At 44.0% G+C, this 17,272-nt stretch overlaps 1 protein-coding gene across 2 annotated transcripts in view; it reads right to left on the bottom strand.

The window, feature by feature from the left end:
* The window catches only part of AQP4 (aquaporin 4), a 76,863-nt gene that overhangs the window by 12,698 nt on the left and 46,893 nt on the right, over positions 1-17,272 (bottom strand). For both annotated transcript variants that reach the window (XM_075316368.1, XM_075316369.1), the window contains exon 2: positions 4,205-4,619. In XM_075316368.1, coding sequence (XP_075172483.1) covers positions 4,205-4,619 — 415 coding nt within the window. The remainder of the gene's footprint in view (positions 1-4,204; positions 4,620-17,272) is intronic.

Genomic DNA, 17,272 nt, shown 5'->3' with positions numbered 1-17,272 from the left:
GATTCCAGATGTTTTCGGCTGATTTATCAATAGGACTTTTTACAAATTCACTGAATTTGATGCAACTTTCCCCAGTCCCCCTATCCCTGGTTTACTTTTGAGTATGAGAGCATTTTGAAAAACGTGCAACTGTTTGCACCAAAAAGTCACAAAATAGTTCAAGGCAGAAAAAAAAAGACTTTTAAGACTTTGCACCAGATTTAACCCCTTACTGCCAAAGCCTGTGTTCACCTTAATGACAAGGCTAAATTTTAAAATTCTGACCGTTGTCATTCTATGTGTTAAGAACTTTGGAACTCTTCAACGGATCCCAGTGATTCTGAGACAGATTTTTTTTTGTAACATTTGGTACATTACTATAGTAGTAAATTTAGATTGAAATTTTTTATATCTATTTGTAAAAATATCGTAATTTTGGGGCAAATTTTTAAAATTTTGCAATTTTAAAACTTTTAGTTATTATGCCCCTAAAACAGAGAGTTATGGCTTAATAAATCCCACATGCTTACATTACATCAACACAGTTTTTTAAACATTTTTTTGTTAGGAAGTTAGAAGGGTTAAAATGTTATCAGCAATTTCAAGAACTCTTGATGGGCCTAAACAATGGAAACCCCCCCATCATACACTATTGCATAATTTCTTCTGAGTACATTGATACCCCATATGTGGTCAAAAACTACTATTTGGGTGCATGGCAGAACTCAGAAGGGGAAGGAGCACCATTCAACTTTTGGAGCAGAAAATTGTCTGAAGTAAGTAGTTGACGCCATGTTGTATTTGCTGAGTCCTGATGTGCTTAAACAATGGAAGCCCTCACAAGTAACCCCGTTTTGGAAACTACACCCCTCAAGGAATTAATTTAGAGGTGTGGTGAGCACTTTGAATCCACAGTTGCTCCACAGAATTTTTTAAAGTTGAAAATGACAAAATAATTTTTTACCACAAACATATTGTTTTTGCCCATATTTTTAATTTCAATAAGTGTAACAGGAGAAAATGGACTATACACTTTCTTGTGCAAGTCCACTGCATACACCTATGTGCATATGTGGTTGAAAACTACTTTTTGTGTGCATGGCATGGTTCAGAAGGAAAAGAGTGATACTTGAATTTCGGAGTATCATTTTGGCTTTAATAAATTGCAGACACCATGTCACATTTGAAAAGCCCCTGACATGTCAACACAGGAGAAACCCCCACAAGTGACTCCATTTTGGAAACTACACCACTCAGAGAATTTATGTAAGGGTGCAGTAAGCATTTTTCACTTTCAGGTGATCTCATAATTGTATAACATTGGTTTGAGTAAATTAAAATGTCCCACTTTTTGCAATGAAATGTTGCTTTTGTCCTAAGTTTTTAATTTTCAACAGGGTATTACGAGAAAATTAAAAGTAGAAAATGTTACACAGTTTCACCTGAGTTCTCCAATACCCCATATGTGGTTGAAAACTACTTTTGAGGCACAGTGCAAAGCTCAGAAGGGAAGGAGTGATATATTGCAGTGCAGATTTTGCTGGAATGGTTTGAGGGTGCCATGTCACATTGACAGAGTAGCTTAGGTGCTAGAAAAGCAAACCCCCATAAAAGACCTCATTTTACAAACTACACCCCTCAATTAATTAATCTAGAGGTACAGCAAGCATGTTGACACCATATGTGCCTCACAGAATTTTATACAATTGTTAAACATTTTTACCACTAAAATGTTTTTAGCCTTCAAATTTTAATTTTTATAATAGCTAGTAAGAAAAAAATGGGCTACACAGTTTGTTATACATTTTCGCCTTAGTGCACCAATTCCGTATATGTAGTCAGATACTACTTTCAGGCACAAGGAAAAGCTCAGAAGGGAAGGAACACCATATTATAGTGCAGATTTTGGTGTTTTTTTATGGGGAAGCCACAATGTTTTTTCAGAGCCTTTCTGTTACCAGTAATGTGGAAGCCCCCTAGATTTCCATTGACAGATGATGGACCTGAGTGAAGGCTTGTTTTATATTGTGCGGAATGAGTTAAAGCTTTATATAGGAACATTTTACATGACATTTTGGAACACATGTATCCTGAACTCTACGCTGAGCACTTACTTTGGGGTTTATGTCTTACTCTCCTAATAACATTATTCAGATGACACTCCCGAGGGATCCATTCACTAGATTGAGGCAGCAGGACTGCATCTGGCCTTTTTTAGTTATGTCACTCTTTTCAGAAGTGCCCAAAATTGTGGCCAACTTTTATAAACATTTAAAAAGCCAGACACTGCTGGATTATAGGCAAGAGAAAGTCAACAATGTCTCCATTTGCTTCATTTTAGTGAATGTTCTGTCAGTAGTTCCATCTGAATTTCAGAGATTTACATGGAAACCCCGGAGTAAGTGCTCAGAGTAGAGAACAGGATAAATGTGAGCCGAGCCTTAGGCGGGCTTTGCACACTACGACATCGCAGGTGCAATGTCGGTGGGGTCAAATTGAAAATGACGCACTTCCGGCATCGCATGCGACATCGTAGTGTGTAAAGGCTCGATGATACGATTAACGAGCGCAAAAGGGTCATAATCGTATCATCGGTGCAGCGTCGGCGTAATTCATGATTACGCTGACGCGACAGTCCGATGTTGTTCCTCGCTTCTGCGGCAGCACACATCGCTGCGTGTGAAGCCGCAGGAGCGAGGAACATCTCCTACCGGCGTCACTGCTGCTTCCGTAGGATATGCGGAAGGAAGGAGATGGGCGGGATGTTTACATCCCACTCATCTCCGCCCCTCCGCTCCGATTGGCCGCCTGGCGTGTGACGTCGCTATGACGCCGCACGACCTGCCCCCTTAACAAGGAGGCGGGTCACCGGCCAGAGCGACGGTCGCAGGACAGGTGAGTCCATGTGAAGCTGCCGTAGCGATAATGTTCGCTACGGCAGCTATCACATGGAAATCGCTGCTGCGACGGGGGCGGGTACTATCACGCTCGGCATCGCAGCATCGGCCTGCGATGTTGCAGCGTGCAAAGTACCCCTTACTGTGATCTTTGGGAGGCAGAATAAAAAAATAATAGCAGGTCAAGAATTCAGTTTATTTATTTTTGATGCCATTCACTGTGCAGAATAAGTGATGAGATGTATTTTTTCTTCATTTCAGTGCAATTACAGGGATACCACATTTATATGTTGTTTTTTAATGTTTTGCCTCCTCTACACAAAACAGTTATTTATATATATATATATATATATATATATATATATATAAAAAATGATTTTTGCATTGCTATATTCTGACAGGCATAGCTTTTTTTATTTTTCTGCTGGTGGAGCTGTATGGCAGCTTCTATTTTGCGGGACATGATGACTTTTTCAGTGATACCATATTTATTTATATTTGGCTATTTAATAGTGTTTTATTCCACTTTTTTATGGGGGTATGATGAAAAAACCTAATTTTTGGTACTTTTTTATACGGTGTTCACTGAGGGGGTTAACTAGTAGTGTAACAGATTAATAAATCAGGTCATTCTGGATGTGGCAATACCAAATATGTGTGCTTTTTTTTAATTTAAATACACGTGTTCATTTTTTTATTTTATTGTTATCGATTTGGGGATTTGTAAAAAATATTTTTACAGTATTTTAAAACTTTTGTTTTTACTTTTTTTACTTAGTCTCCATATAGGACATTAACTTTTATTGGTTTGATCGCTGTTGCACAAGCATAGCCAGGCGACTTCCAGGTCATCATTTAACCTTAGGTTGCCATGGCAATGATCAGGCCCCCGTGATTCTATTAGGGAGAGGGATTGCTCTCCCTTTTCACAACCTCCTGAATGCTGTGAATGCTATTGATGGCCTCATTTATGGGATTAAACAGCCTGGTGTGGTGCAGGCATCGGCCCTAGCTTTGACAGCTGGAGTTCAGCTATCACTTAAGTTGAGCTCCTAACAGCGATCACGTGGGAACAGTTACTGTGCCTGCACGATCGCCAGCATGAAACTAGTGCATCCACTTGTGGGAAAACACCACAAAAAACGGTATCCAATGTGAGGAAATGGTTAAGAATCTTGTGAACTATTTTGAAGATGTTGGCTCCAAAAACATAACTAATACTCAAAGACAAAATGGAAAGTGACTTAAAAAAAACAGCAGTTGATGAATTATGGTTTATAAGTCTAAAACTCATACAATGATCAAAAAGGATATGTTGTGATAATTACCTTGGTAACGCCCAAATCCCCAGCAACTTCTGATGGAGTAACAATGTAGAGAATTCCTGCTCCTGCAATAGCACCCAAACATTGTGCAACAATATAAAATGCTGACTTAGCGATGCTGATTTTCCTCATGCACACCATTGCAATAGTGACTGCTGGATTAATATGGCCTCCACTAATATGTCCAAAACATTGTACTAGGGTTGCAATGCTAAGTCCAAAACAGAGTGAGATAAGAACCAGGTCTGCAGGTTGACGACTTTCCTTTGGACTCCAGTTAATAGTTGAACCAAGACTCAAAAGGACAAATATGAGCATAGCCAGAAATTCGCCAACTACTCCTTTCCAAAACGGTTGTGTCCAGACGCCTTTGCACGCGACCATGATTGATTCACACTTACACAAAGGACCACACTTTCTGAAATAGAGAGAATAAACCTCATGAGTTTGCATCTGGTGTTATTCAAACATTTTTCATAATGAAACAATGTCTCCAATAGTAAATCAAGTAAAGTAGCACATGGTGAAGACCTTAGCTAAAAGTTTATTGCTTAACATACATATCTCTTTAACCTTTGAAGAGCTGTGTAGTTGCTAGACGTATGTTTTCCCTGTAAAATGCTCTTGGCACTCATGCAAGAACAGTGTAGTTTGGGGGCAACATGTAAGAATTATCATATTAAAGCACATCATGACTTTTATATAAATCGTCTGATTGTTTTCCAAGTTATTAAATATAAATTAACTTGCTGTAAAATATAAATGAACACATATCAACATTATGTGTATAGACAAAGTGCCTGGCAAAACTCAATATTAGACCTGAGTGTGAATCAACATGGAATTGTTCCAACCTGATTTTCATACTTTGATGAATAAAGCTGTAAATGTTAATAAACATTCTGGTGAACGCTTTAAATTTTAATACTATGCTGTCAGGTAATGTACTTTTACTTCCATGCCCAAAATTTAGTCGGACAACAGATAAAGCCTACAGTGAATTGTATACTGTACAATGTATTATTGGATTTATCCTTTATGAGTGTTTGAAGATAAAATAATCAAAGTGTATTCACATATCAAATGTATATTTGCACTTAAAGGGCAACTGTACTTATGAGTAGAGATGAGCGAACCGGTCCCGGTTCGGCTTGAGGCCGGTTCGCCGAACGGGGGTCCCGTTCGAGTTCGGCTCGTCGAACGTTCGACGAACCGAACTCGAACGTATAGGCTACAATGGGAGGCAATCACAAACACATAAAAATGCATTATAAATGTACACAAACAGTTAATAAACATTGCCATAACACTTACCGGTCCCCGCGATCCCTTCTGCACTCTGTCTCCTGCCGCTATTCCATCCGATGATCGCTTAATCCTCCCGGTGACCTGCACTGCCAGCAGAGATGCAGGACCTATCGTGACGTCAAAATAGCCATGTGATCAGTCACGTGGCTATTATCTCATTGGCTACAGACTGGTCACATGACTATGACACGTCATGTAGGATCTGCGAGTGCATCTCTCCGGTACACGGTGCACATATGTGTATCGCCGTGTACCGGCGACATGCTCTAGCACACGGTCGACTCCCCGTTCCGTTAGGGACCGGCTGACACAGCCGGTCATTAACGGAGATCACCGTTGCCATAGCAACGCAGTTAGCGGTGACGTCACCGCTAACCGCGGCTCCGAGAGCACCGTTGCTATGGTAACGCGTCTGTCAGCGTTACCGCTGTTACCGCTGACAGCCAGCACTGATCACTCACGGAGTGAAGGCTGCACGCTGCTGCACGATTGTAGTGAGGATTGTAGTGAGGATGAGGTTCCCCAGCCCCAAGTGATGAGCTGGTGAATCTCATCCTTCCTCACTACAATCGTCACTACTACTACACTAGTGAGGATTGTAGTGAGGATGAGATGCCCCAGCCCCAAGTGATGAGCTGGTGAATCTCATCCTTCCTCACTACAATCGTCACTACTACTACACTAGTGAGGATTGTAGTGAGGATGAGATGCCCCAGCCCCAAGTGATGGGCTGGTGAACCTCATCCTCACTACAATCGTCCCTACTACTACACTAGAAAGAAAGAAGACAGAAGAGCAGGATCGTGGAGGGGTGACAGGGGGTAATAAAGATGGAGTCTCTAATGTGTCTGTGTATTTATTTCTATTAAAGTATTTTTTCTCTGTGTGGTGTCTTTTTTTTAACCCTTTATTGGAGATTCTTAATGGCCGGGTCAAACGTGCCTGACATTAAGAATCTCTGGCTTAATACTGGCTAGTAAAACAAAGCCAGTATTAACTCATGATTACCCAACAAGCCACCCGGCTCCAGGGCTGTTGGAAGAGTTGGAAACAGCGCCAGATGATGGCGCTTCTATGAGAGCGCCATTTTCTGGGGCGGCTGCGGACTGCAATTCGCAGCAGAGGCGCCCAGAAACCTCGGGCTAACCTGTGCTGTGGATTCCAATCCCCAGCTGCCTAGTTGTACCCAGCTGGACACAAAAATGGGGCGAAGCCCACGTCATTTGTTTTTTAATTATTTCATGAAATAAGTGAAATAATTAAAAAAAACGGACTTCCCTATATTTTTGGTTCCCAGCCGGGTACAAATAGGCAACTGGGGGTTGGAGGCAGCCCGTGGCTGCCTGCTGTACCTGGCTAGCATACAAAAATATGGCGAAGCCCACATCATTTTTTTGGTGGGCAAAAAAATTCTGCATACAGTCCTGGATGGAGTATGCTGAGCCTTGTAGTTCTGCAGCTGCTGTCTGCTCTTCTCCATACAGATAGACAGCAGCTGCAGAACTACAAGGCTCAGCATACTCCATCCAGGACTGTATGCAGAAGTTTTTTGCCCCCTGAAAAAATTATGTGGGCTTCGCCATATTTTTGTATGCTAGACAGGTACAGCAGGCAGGTACGGCTGCCCCCAACCCCCAGTTGCCTATTTGTACCCGGCTGGGAACCAAAAATAAAGGGAAGACCTTTTTTTATTATTTCATGAATTTCATGAAATAATTAGAAAACAAATGACGTAGGCTTCGCCCCATTTTTGTGTCCAGCCAGGTACAACTAGGCAGCTGGGGATTGGAATCCGCAGCACAGGTTGGCCTGAGCTTTCTGGGCCCCACTGCTGCGAATTGCAGTCTGCAGCCGCCTCAGAAAATGGCATTTTCATAGAAGCGCCATATTCTGGCGCTGTATCCAACTCTTCCAGCACCTGCCTGCTATACCTGGCTAGCATACAAAAATATGGCGAAGCTCACGTCCTTTTTTTGTAGTTTTTTGGCAAAAAAATTAAAAAATGCTTCCCTGGATTTTCCATTGCCAGTGAAGGTAACACCAAGCAGTGGGGGTTAGCAGCCAGTAGCTGCTTGGATTACCCTTAGCTAGCAATACAAAAAATGCAGCGGGAGCCCATATATATTTTTTTTAATTATTTATTTAAATAACTAAAAATAAAATGGGCTTCCCTGTATTTTGATTGCTGGACATCACAGTGCTGTAAAAATAAATCTTTAAAAAAATGACGTAGCGCTCCGCGGTATTTTTGATTCTCAGCGCAGATAAAGCAGACAGCTATGGGTTGCCACCCCCATCTGCCTGCCGTTACCTTGGTTGGCAATCAAAATACAGGGAAGCCCATTAATTTTTTCTATTTAAAAAATAGTTATAAAAAAAAATGACGTTGGGTCCCCCCATTTTTGATAGCCAGCTAGGGTAAAGCAGACGGCTGTAGCCTGAAAACCACAGCTGGCAGCTTTACCGTGGTTGAGGATCCAATGTGGAGGTCCCCTCAGGCTCTTTTTTATAATTATTGTATAAATATTAATAATTACACAATAAAAGTAGGGTCCCCCCCAAATTGGATCACCAGCCAAGGTAAAGCGGACAGCTGTGGTCTGGTATTCTCAGGGTGGGAAGGTCCATAGTTATTGGGCCTTCACAGCCTAAAAATAGCAGGCCGCAGGCACCCCAGACGTGGCGCATCCACTAGATGCGCCAATCCTGGCGCTTCACCCCAGCTCATCCCGTGCCCTGGTGCAGTGGCAAACGGGGTAATAAATCGGGTTGATACTAGCTGTAAAGTAACCTGAGATCAAGCCCAGCAGTTTGTGATGTCATGGCGTCTATTAGATACTCAACATCATAAACTGTCAGTACTAACAAAAAAAAAATAATCGACAAAAGAAATTTATTTGAAAAAACAGTCCCCAAAACATTTCCTCTTTCACCAATTTATTGTAAGAAAAAAAATAAAGGGGTCCCACGACGACTCTGGACCATCTAGAATATGGGGGGGAGACACTCAGGGAACGTATCCCCCATTTTCTAGGAGTGCGGACCCTTCATGTGAGGAGTATGGGTGCAATGAATCTGCACTCACTCTTCTCGGGTCCACAGCAGCAGAGTCCATGTCGTAATGGTTGCTACCAAAGCTGCAATGCCCTGCTCATGAGGTAAGGGCATGCCTAATCAGGAGAACTACTGTAGAGGAAGCTCTGCTCACTGGTATATAGGTGCTCAGAGGTAATAATAGTAAAATTAGTGAGTAACCTCGGCACTCTAAATCTCCCAGACTAAGTCAGTAAGTCACAACGGATAGTAATGCAAAATCACTCTTTATTGGTCCGTATTAAGAAAAAAAAAATTTTCATAAGCATATATGTTTTTGTCCAAAACAAGTTACAAATGACGTTTCGGCCTGAGCCTTCGTCAGATTGGACTTATCTGCATGTAATTATGAAAAATGACAATAATCAGTATCACATAAGAGTGAGAGAACAATAACATAAACTCGAACAATGTAGAGGTACAATTGGGATGCAGAAAAAAAATTGCAACACAGCAAGAAATGAAACACATGATACAAATGTCATAATACAGTACAAGGACAATATAGTAATGACAAATATGGGGTCAGAGTAGACTTAGACAGCTCTGGTACGAAAGAGATGTCAATCATAAAGTAACATGTGCAGTAGGTGTAGAGCTACAGTGTGCATGGCAGAGCTAATGGGTAGACCGACCATAGAAAAAGAACGGAGAAAAAGTGGAGAAAAAGTGGAGAAAAAGTGGAGAAAAAGTGGAGAATAAGTGGAGAAAAAGTGGAGAAAAAGTGGAGGAAAAGTGGAGAATAAGTGGAGAAAAAGTGGAGAATAAGTGGAGAAAAAGTGGAGAAAAAGTGGAGAAAAAGTGGAGAATAAGTGGAGAAAAAGTGGAGAATAAGTGGAGAAAAAGTTGAGAAAAAGTGGAGAAAAAGTGGAGAAAAAAATGGAGAAAAAAGTGGAGAAAAAGTGGAGAAAAAGTGGAGAATATGTGGAGAAAAAGTGGAGAAAAAGTGGAGAAAAAGTGGAGAAAAAGTGGAAAAAAAGTGGAGAAAAAGTGGAGAAAAAGTGGAGAAAAAGTGGAGAATAAGTGGAGAATAAGTGGAGAAAAAGTGGAGAAAAAGTGGAGAATAAGTGGAGAAAAAGTGGAGAAAAAGTGGAGAATAAGTGGAGAAAAAGTGGAGAAAAAGTGGAGAAAAAGTGGAGAAAAAGTGGAGAAAAAAATGGAGAAAAAGTGGAGAATAAGTGGAGAAAAAGTGGAGAAAAAGTGGAGAAAAAGTGGAGAAAAAAATGGAGAAAAAGTGGAGAAAAAGTGGAGAAAAAGTGGAGAAAAAGTGGAGAAAAAGTGGAAAAAAAATGGAGAAAAAGTGGAGAAAAAGTGGAGAAAAAGTGGAGAAAAAGTGGAGAAAAAGTGGAGAAAAAATGAAGAAAAAGTGGAGAAAAAATGGAGAAAAAGTGGAGCACCCTTTGGTGCCTTTCATGTGACACTAAGGGGTGCTTAGCTTTGTATTTAGCCAAAAAAATGAAAAAAAAAATGACGTAGGGTTCCCCCTAGTTTTGTAGCCAGCTAGGGTAAAGCAGACGGCTGCAGCCTGCAGACCACAGCTGGCAACCTCACCTTGGCTGGTATTCCAAAACTGAGGGCACCCCACGCTGTTATTTTAAATTAAATAAATAATTTAAAAAAAAAACACGTAGGGGTCCCCCAAAATTGGATCACCAGCCAAGGTAAAGCAGACAGCTGGGGCCTGATATTCTCAGACTAGGGAGGTCCATGGTTATTGGACTCTCCCCAGCCTAAAAATAGCAGGCCGCAGCCGCCCCAGAAGTGGCGCATACATTAGATGCGCCAATCCTGGTGCTTCGCCCCAGCTCATCCCGCGCCCTGGTGCGGTGGCAAACGGGGTAATATATGGGGTTAATACCAGATGTGTAAGTCACCTGGCATCAAGCCCTGGGGTTGGTGAGGTCAGGAGTCTATCAGATACCCGACATCACCAACCCAGTCAGTAATAAAAAAAAATAGACGACAAACACATTTTTATTTGAAAATACACTCCCCAAAACATTCCCTCTTTAACCAATTTATTAGAATGAAAAACAAATCCAGGTCTGGTGTAATCCAAGGGGTTGCCATGACGATCCACACTGTCCCAGTCAATGAAGAGCAGGATGTTCCCCATTGGCTGGGAGAGCAATGCAGGGACCTGAGCTAACATCAATGGGTCAGCCCAGGTCACTGCAGGGCATGACAAGTGCTGCTGTCAGGAGCGAGGTACATTACCTGCGCTGATCTCCAGCACACTGACAGCCCCTGTCACTGAGTTCAATGACCGGCTTCACACCAAGTATCGCGAGAGGTCCGTGACGTCACCGCTAGTCAGTCTCGGGTCGGAAGCGAGAGGTGATGTGACAAGCGGCGGCCATGGAGGACAGTGACAGCACTGAGGTCGGGATGGCGGGACTTCATCACCGCAGAAAAGCCGAGCGGGACCATGTGTGTGTGTGTGTGTGTGTGTGTGTGTGTGTGTGTATGTGTGTATGTGTACATGCCGCGGGCAGGAGGGGGCGGAGCGAGCTGAGCGGGGAAGTGTGGGATTCCTGCACGTAACTAAGATAAACATCGGGTTACTAACCAAAGCGCTTTGCTTGGATACCCGATGTTTATCTTGGTTACCAGCTTCTGGCAGGCTGCCAGCGATGGCTCCTGCACACTGTAGCTGTAAAAAGCCCTGCTTTTTGCTGCTAGAACCATTCTCGAACGTATCTAGAACTATCGAGCTTTTGCAAAAAGCTCGAGTTCTAGTTCGATCTCGAACAGCCCCCAAAATCACTCGAGCCCCGAACTGGAGAACCTCGAACCACGAACCGCGCTCAACTCTACTTATGAGCAATTTTGCAGAATAATGTTTCTTGTTTGCATATTGGGAATTAAGGCCCCGTCACACACAACAAGATCGCTAACGAGATTGTTGCTGAGTCACAGTTCCTGTGACGTAGCAATGATCTCGCCAGCGATCTCGTTATGTGTGACACCTACCAGCGATCAGGCCCCTGCTGTGAGATCGCTAATCATTGCCGAATGGTTCGTACCATTTTCTTCAAAGGCGATATCCTGCTGGGCAGGACGGATCGCTGTGTTTGACGCTTACCAACCACCTCCTAACATGGCCCCACCACTGCCGAGATCGTTATACAAGTCCCTCATTGTTACTGCATCGTTGGTAAAGTCTGACTGTGCGACATCTCAGCAGCGACCTCCCAGCGACTTACCAGCGTTCCTTATCAGGTCGTATCGTTGTTGGGATCGCTGGTAAGTCGTTGTGTATGACTGGGCCTTTACACTGTTTCTAGTTGTTATATATCTTATACTTTGTATTTTTTACCAGATTTTCCATTCTTCAGGATCTCTTTTTCAATTTGCAATCCGCTGTGAGATGGTGGGAGGTGATTAGCTGATATGATGCCTCTTATGATATGATGCCCTCATAACAGGACACGCAGAGAGGGATTCCTGGTCTTCGTACCTTAGCACACAGACAGAGGCAGCAGCAGTACATAGGAGACTGTAAAGCAGTACTGACTGAGTAGTGAGTAGAGATGAGCGAACCGGTCGCGGTTCGGCTCGAGGTTGGTTCGCCGAACGGACCTCCCGTTCGAGTTCGGTTCGTCGAACGTTCGACGAACCGAACTCGAACTGCATAGGAAACAATGGCAGGCAATCACAAACACAGAAAAACACCTAGAAAACACCCTCAAAGGTGTCCTAAAGGTGACAAACAACTCAAACACATTGGAAAGTGACAAGGACATATACTCATGCGAAAACAAAACAGCTGGACAAGGAAAAAGAGGAGGACACACAGATATAGGCATGGCACGCCCTTCTAAAATCATGTAAAACACCGCAAGGTGACTCCAAGCGGAGTCTCCATTTTTTCCAAAAATTGGGCCACACACACACCCACCCCTTCAGTGGCAGCAGTTGTGCCCCAGTTGTACACTTCACAGCTACATTTGCATCAAGCACATTCAAAAATACGCCATTCTTATCCATCCCCAGGATGACACCGGGGTAGGTAGCAAAGTCTTTGCTGACCCATGACTTGTTCATCTTGGCTTCTTTTAAAAACAATGTAAGCAAGGGTTACTCCAAGCAGAGTCTCCCTTTTTTCCAAAAATTGGGCCACACAGACACCCACCCCATCAGTGGCAGCACTTGGGCCCTAGTTGCAAACAGGATGTTTTGATTTGCATCAAGCACATTCAAAAATACGCCATTCTTATCCGTCCCCAGGATGACACCGGGGTAGGTAGCAAAGTCTTTCCTGATCCCAGCTCTGTTCATCTTGGCTTCTTTTAAAAACACATCAAGCAAGGGTTACTCCAAGCGGAGTCTCCCTTTTTTTCCAAAAATTGGGCCACACAGACACCCACCCCATCAGTGGCAGCACTTGGGCCCTAGTTGCAAACAGGATGTTTTGATTTGCATCAAGCACATTCAAAAATACGCCATTCTTATCCGTCCCCAGGATGACACCGGGGTAGGTAGCAAAGTCTTTGCTGATCCCAGCTCTGTTCATCTTGGCTTCTTTTAAAAACACATCAAGCAAGGGTTACTCCAAGCGGAGTCTCCCTTTTTTTCCAAAAATTGGGCCACACAGACACCCACCCCATCAGTGGCAGCACTTGGGCCCTAGTTGCAAACAGGATGTTTTGATTTGCATCAAGCACATTCAAAAATACGCCATTCTTATCCGTCCCCAGGATGACACCGGGGTAGGTAGCAAAGTATTTCCTGATCCCAGCTCTGTTCATCTTGGCTTCTTTTAAAAACACATCAAGCAAGGGTTACTCCAAGCGGAGTCTCCCTTTTTTCCAAAAATTGGGCCACACAGACACCCACCCCATCAGTGGCAGCACTTGGGCCCTAGTTGCAAACAGGATGTTTTGATTTGCATCAAGCACATTCAAAAATACGCCATTCTTATCCGTCCCCAGGATGACACCGGGGTAGGTAGCAAAGTCTTTGCTGATCCCAGCTCTGTTCATCTTGGCTTCTTTTAAAAACACATCAAGCAAGGGTTACTCCAAGCGGAGTCTCCCTTTTTTTCCAAAAATTGGGCCACACAGACACCCACCCCATCAGTGGCAGCACTTGGGCCCTAGTTGCAAACAGGATGTTTTGATTTGCATCAAGCACATTCAAAAATACGCCATTCTTATCCGTCCCCAGGATGACACCGGGGTAGGTAGCAAAGTATTTCCTGATCCCAGCTCTGTTCATCTTGGCTTCTTTTAAAAACACATCAAGCAAGGGTTACTCCAAGCGGAGTCTCCCTTTTTTCCAAAAATTGGGCCACACAGACACCCACCCCATCAGTGGCAGCACTTGGGCCCTAGTTGCAAACAGGATGTTTTGATTTGCATCAAGCACATTCAAAAATACGCCATTCTTATCCGTCCCCAGGATGACACCGGGGTAGGTACCAAAGTCTTTGCTGATCCCAGCTCTGTTCATCTTGGCTTCTTTTAAAAACACATCAAGCAAGGGTTACTCCAAGCGGAGTCTCCCTTTTTTTCCAAAAATTGGGCCACACAGACACCCACCCCATCAGTGGCAGCACTTGGGCCCTAGTTGCAAACAGGATGTTTTGATTTGCATCAAGCACATTCAAAAATACGCCATTCTTATCCGTCCCCAGGATGACACCGGAGTAGGTAGCAAAGTATTTCCTGATCCCAGCTCTGTTCATCTTGGCTTCTTTTAAAAACACATCAAGCAAGGGTTACTCCAAGCGGAGTCTCCCTTTTTTCCAAAAATTGGGCCACACAGACACTCACCCCATCAGTGGCAGCACTTGGGCCCTAGTTGCAAACAGGATGTTTTGATTTGCATCAAGCACATTCAAAAATACGCCATTCTTATCCGTCCCCAGGATGACACCGGGGTAGGTAGCAAAGTCTTTGCTGATCCCAGCTCTGTTCATCTTGGCTTCTTTTAAAAACACATCAAGCAAGGGTTACTCCAAGCGGAGTCTCCCTTTTTTTCCAAAAATTGGGCCACACAGACACCCACCCCATCAGTGGCAGCACTTGGGCCCTAGTTGCAAACAGGATGTTTTGATTTGCATCAAGCACATTCAAAAATACGCCATTCTTATCCGTCCCCAGGATGACACCGGGGTAGGTAGCAAAGTCTTTGCTGATCCCAGCTCTGTTCATCTTGGCTTCTTTTAAAAACACATCAAGCAAGGGTTACTCCAAGCGGAGTCTCCCTTTTTTTCCAAAAATTGGGCCACACAGACACCCACCCCATCAGTGGCAGCACTTGGGCCCTAGTTGCAAACAGGATGTTTTGATTTGCATCAAGCACATTCAAAAATACGCCATTCTTATCCGTCCCCAGGATGACACCGGGGTAGGTAGCAAAGTATTTCCTGATCCCAGCTCTGTTCATCTTGGCTTCTTTTAAAAACACATCAAGCAAGGGTTACTCCAAGCGGAGTCTCCCTTTTTTCCAAAAATTGGGCCACACAGACACCCACCCCATCAGTGGCAGCACTTGGGCCCTAGTTGCAAACAGGATGTTTTGATTTGCATCAAGCACATTCAAAAATACGCCATTCTTATCCGTCCCCAGGATGACACCGGGGTAGGTAGCAAAGTCTTTGCTGATCCCAGCTCTGTTCATCTTGGCTTCTTTTAAAAACACATCAAGCAAGGGTTACTCCAAGCGGAGTCTCCCTTTTTTTCCAAAAATTGGGCCACACAGACACCCACCCCATCAGTGGCAGCACTTGGGCCCTAGTTGCAAACAGGATGTTTTGATTTGCATCAAGCACATTCAAAAATACGCCATTCTTATCCGTCCCCAGGATGACACCGGGGTAGGTAGCAAAGTATTTCCTGATCCCAGCTCTGTTCATCTTGGCTTCTTTTAAAAACACATCAAGCAAGGGTTACTCCAAGCGGAGTCTCCCTTTTTTCCAAAAATTGGGCCACACAGACACCCACCCCATCAGTGGCAGCACTTGGGCCCTAGTTGCAAACAGGATGTTTTGATTTGCATCAAGCACATTCAAAAATACGCCATTCTTATCCGTCCCCAGGATGACACCGGGGTAGGTAGCAAAGTCTTTCCTGATCCCAGCTCTGTTCATCTTGGCTTCTTTTAAAAACACATCAAGCAAGGGTTACTCCAAGCGGAGTCTCCCTTTTTTTCCAAAAATTGGGCCACACAGACACCCACCCCATCAGTGGCAGCACTTGGGCCCTAGTTGTACACTTCACAGCTACATTTGCATCAATCACATTCAAAAATACCCCATAATTAACCGTCCCCAGGATGACACCGGGGTAGGTAGCAAAGTCTTTGCTGACCCATGACTTGTTCATCTTGGCTTCTTTTAAAAACAATGTAAGCAAGGGTTACTCCAAGCGGAGTCTCCCTTTTTTCCAAAAATTGGGCCACACAGACACCCACCCCATCAGTGGCAGCACTTGGGCCCTAGTTGCAAACAGGATGTTTTGATTTGCATCAAGCACATTCCAAATCCACAAGCATTTACTCTCCCCAGGATGACACAGGGGTAGTAAATTCCTTCTGGATCCATGACTTGTTCATTTTGATGAACGTCAGTCTGTCCACATTGTCACTGGACAGACGCGTGCGCTTATCTGTCAGCACACACCCAGCAGCACTGAATACACGTTCAGAGACAACGCTGGCAGCTGAAATCTCCAAGGCGTAACTGGAGAGCTCTGGCCATTTTTCTATGTTTGAAGCCCAAAAGGAGCAAGGCTCCAGTTGCACAGTCATGGCATCGATGTTCATTTGGAGATACTCCTGTATCATCCTCTCCAGCCGTTGAGTATGTGTCAGACTTGTTGTCGCTGGTGGCCTTGCAAAAGAGGGTCTAAAAAAATTATGAAAAGATTCCATAAAATTGCTGTTACCGGCACCAGATACGGTCCTACTGGTACGGGTAGACTGGTGAAGATGACGAGACCGTCCCATGTTTGTCAAGTTACAACTGGGAGATTCCCTCCCTGCACCTGCACGGTTGTTTGGTGGAAAAGCCGAGCTAAGATCGAGTAACAGCTTCTGCTGATACTCCTGCATACGTGCGTCCCTTTCTATGGCTGGAATTATGTCACAAAATTTGGACTTGTACCGGGGATCTAATAGTGTGGCAATCCAGTAGTCCTCATCACTTCTAATTTTGACAATACGACTGTCATGTTGGAGGTAGTGCAACAAAAAGGCACTCATGTGTCTTGCGCAGCCATGCGGACCAAGTCCACGCTGTGTTTGTGGCATAGAGGTGCTACCCGTTCTTTCTTCCTCTGACATCTCCCCCCAACCTCTTTCAACTGAAATTTGACCAAGGTCTCCCTCATCCGCTGAGTCTTCCATGTCCATGGACAGTTCGTCCTCCATTTCTTCATGTTCTCCTGCACCTTGCTCAACATTTCGCCTGCTACTATGCGCCCTTGTCGATCCCTGTTCCCCATGGTCCCATGCCTGCTGCGTTGGTGATGATGAACGTCTGGACCTTGGTGATGTTGTTGTCCCTTGCACATATGAATCCTCCTGTAGTTCCTCCCCTTCATGTTGTCCCACCCCCTGACTCCGAATAGTGTTTAGCGTGTGCTCCAGCATGTAAATGACTGGAATCGTCATGCTGATAATGGCATTGTCAGAGCTAAACATATTCGTCGCCATGTCGAAACT

This window comes from Anomaloglossus baeobatrachus, chromosome 6, assembly GCF_048569485.1.
Source record: "Anomaloglossus baeobatrachus isolate aAnoBae1 chromosome 6, aAnoBae1.hap1, whole genome shotgun sequence".
In the NCBI taxonomy this organism is placed as follows: domain Eukaryota; kingdom Metazoa; phylum Chordata; class Amphibia; order Anura; family Aromobatidae; genus Anomaloglossus; species Anomaloglossus baeobatrachus.
Note: the sequence above shows the minus strand (reverse complement) of the source record. Positions and strands in the feature narration are given on the sequence as shown.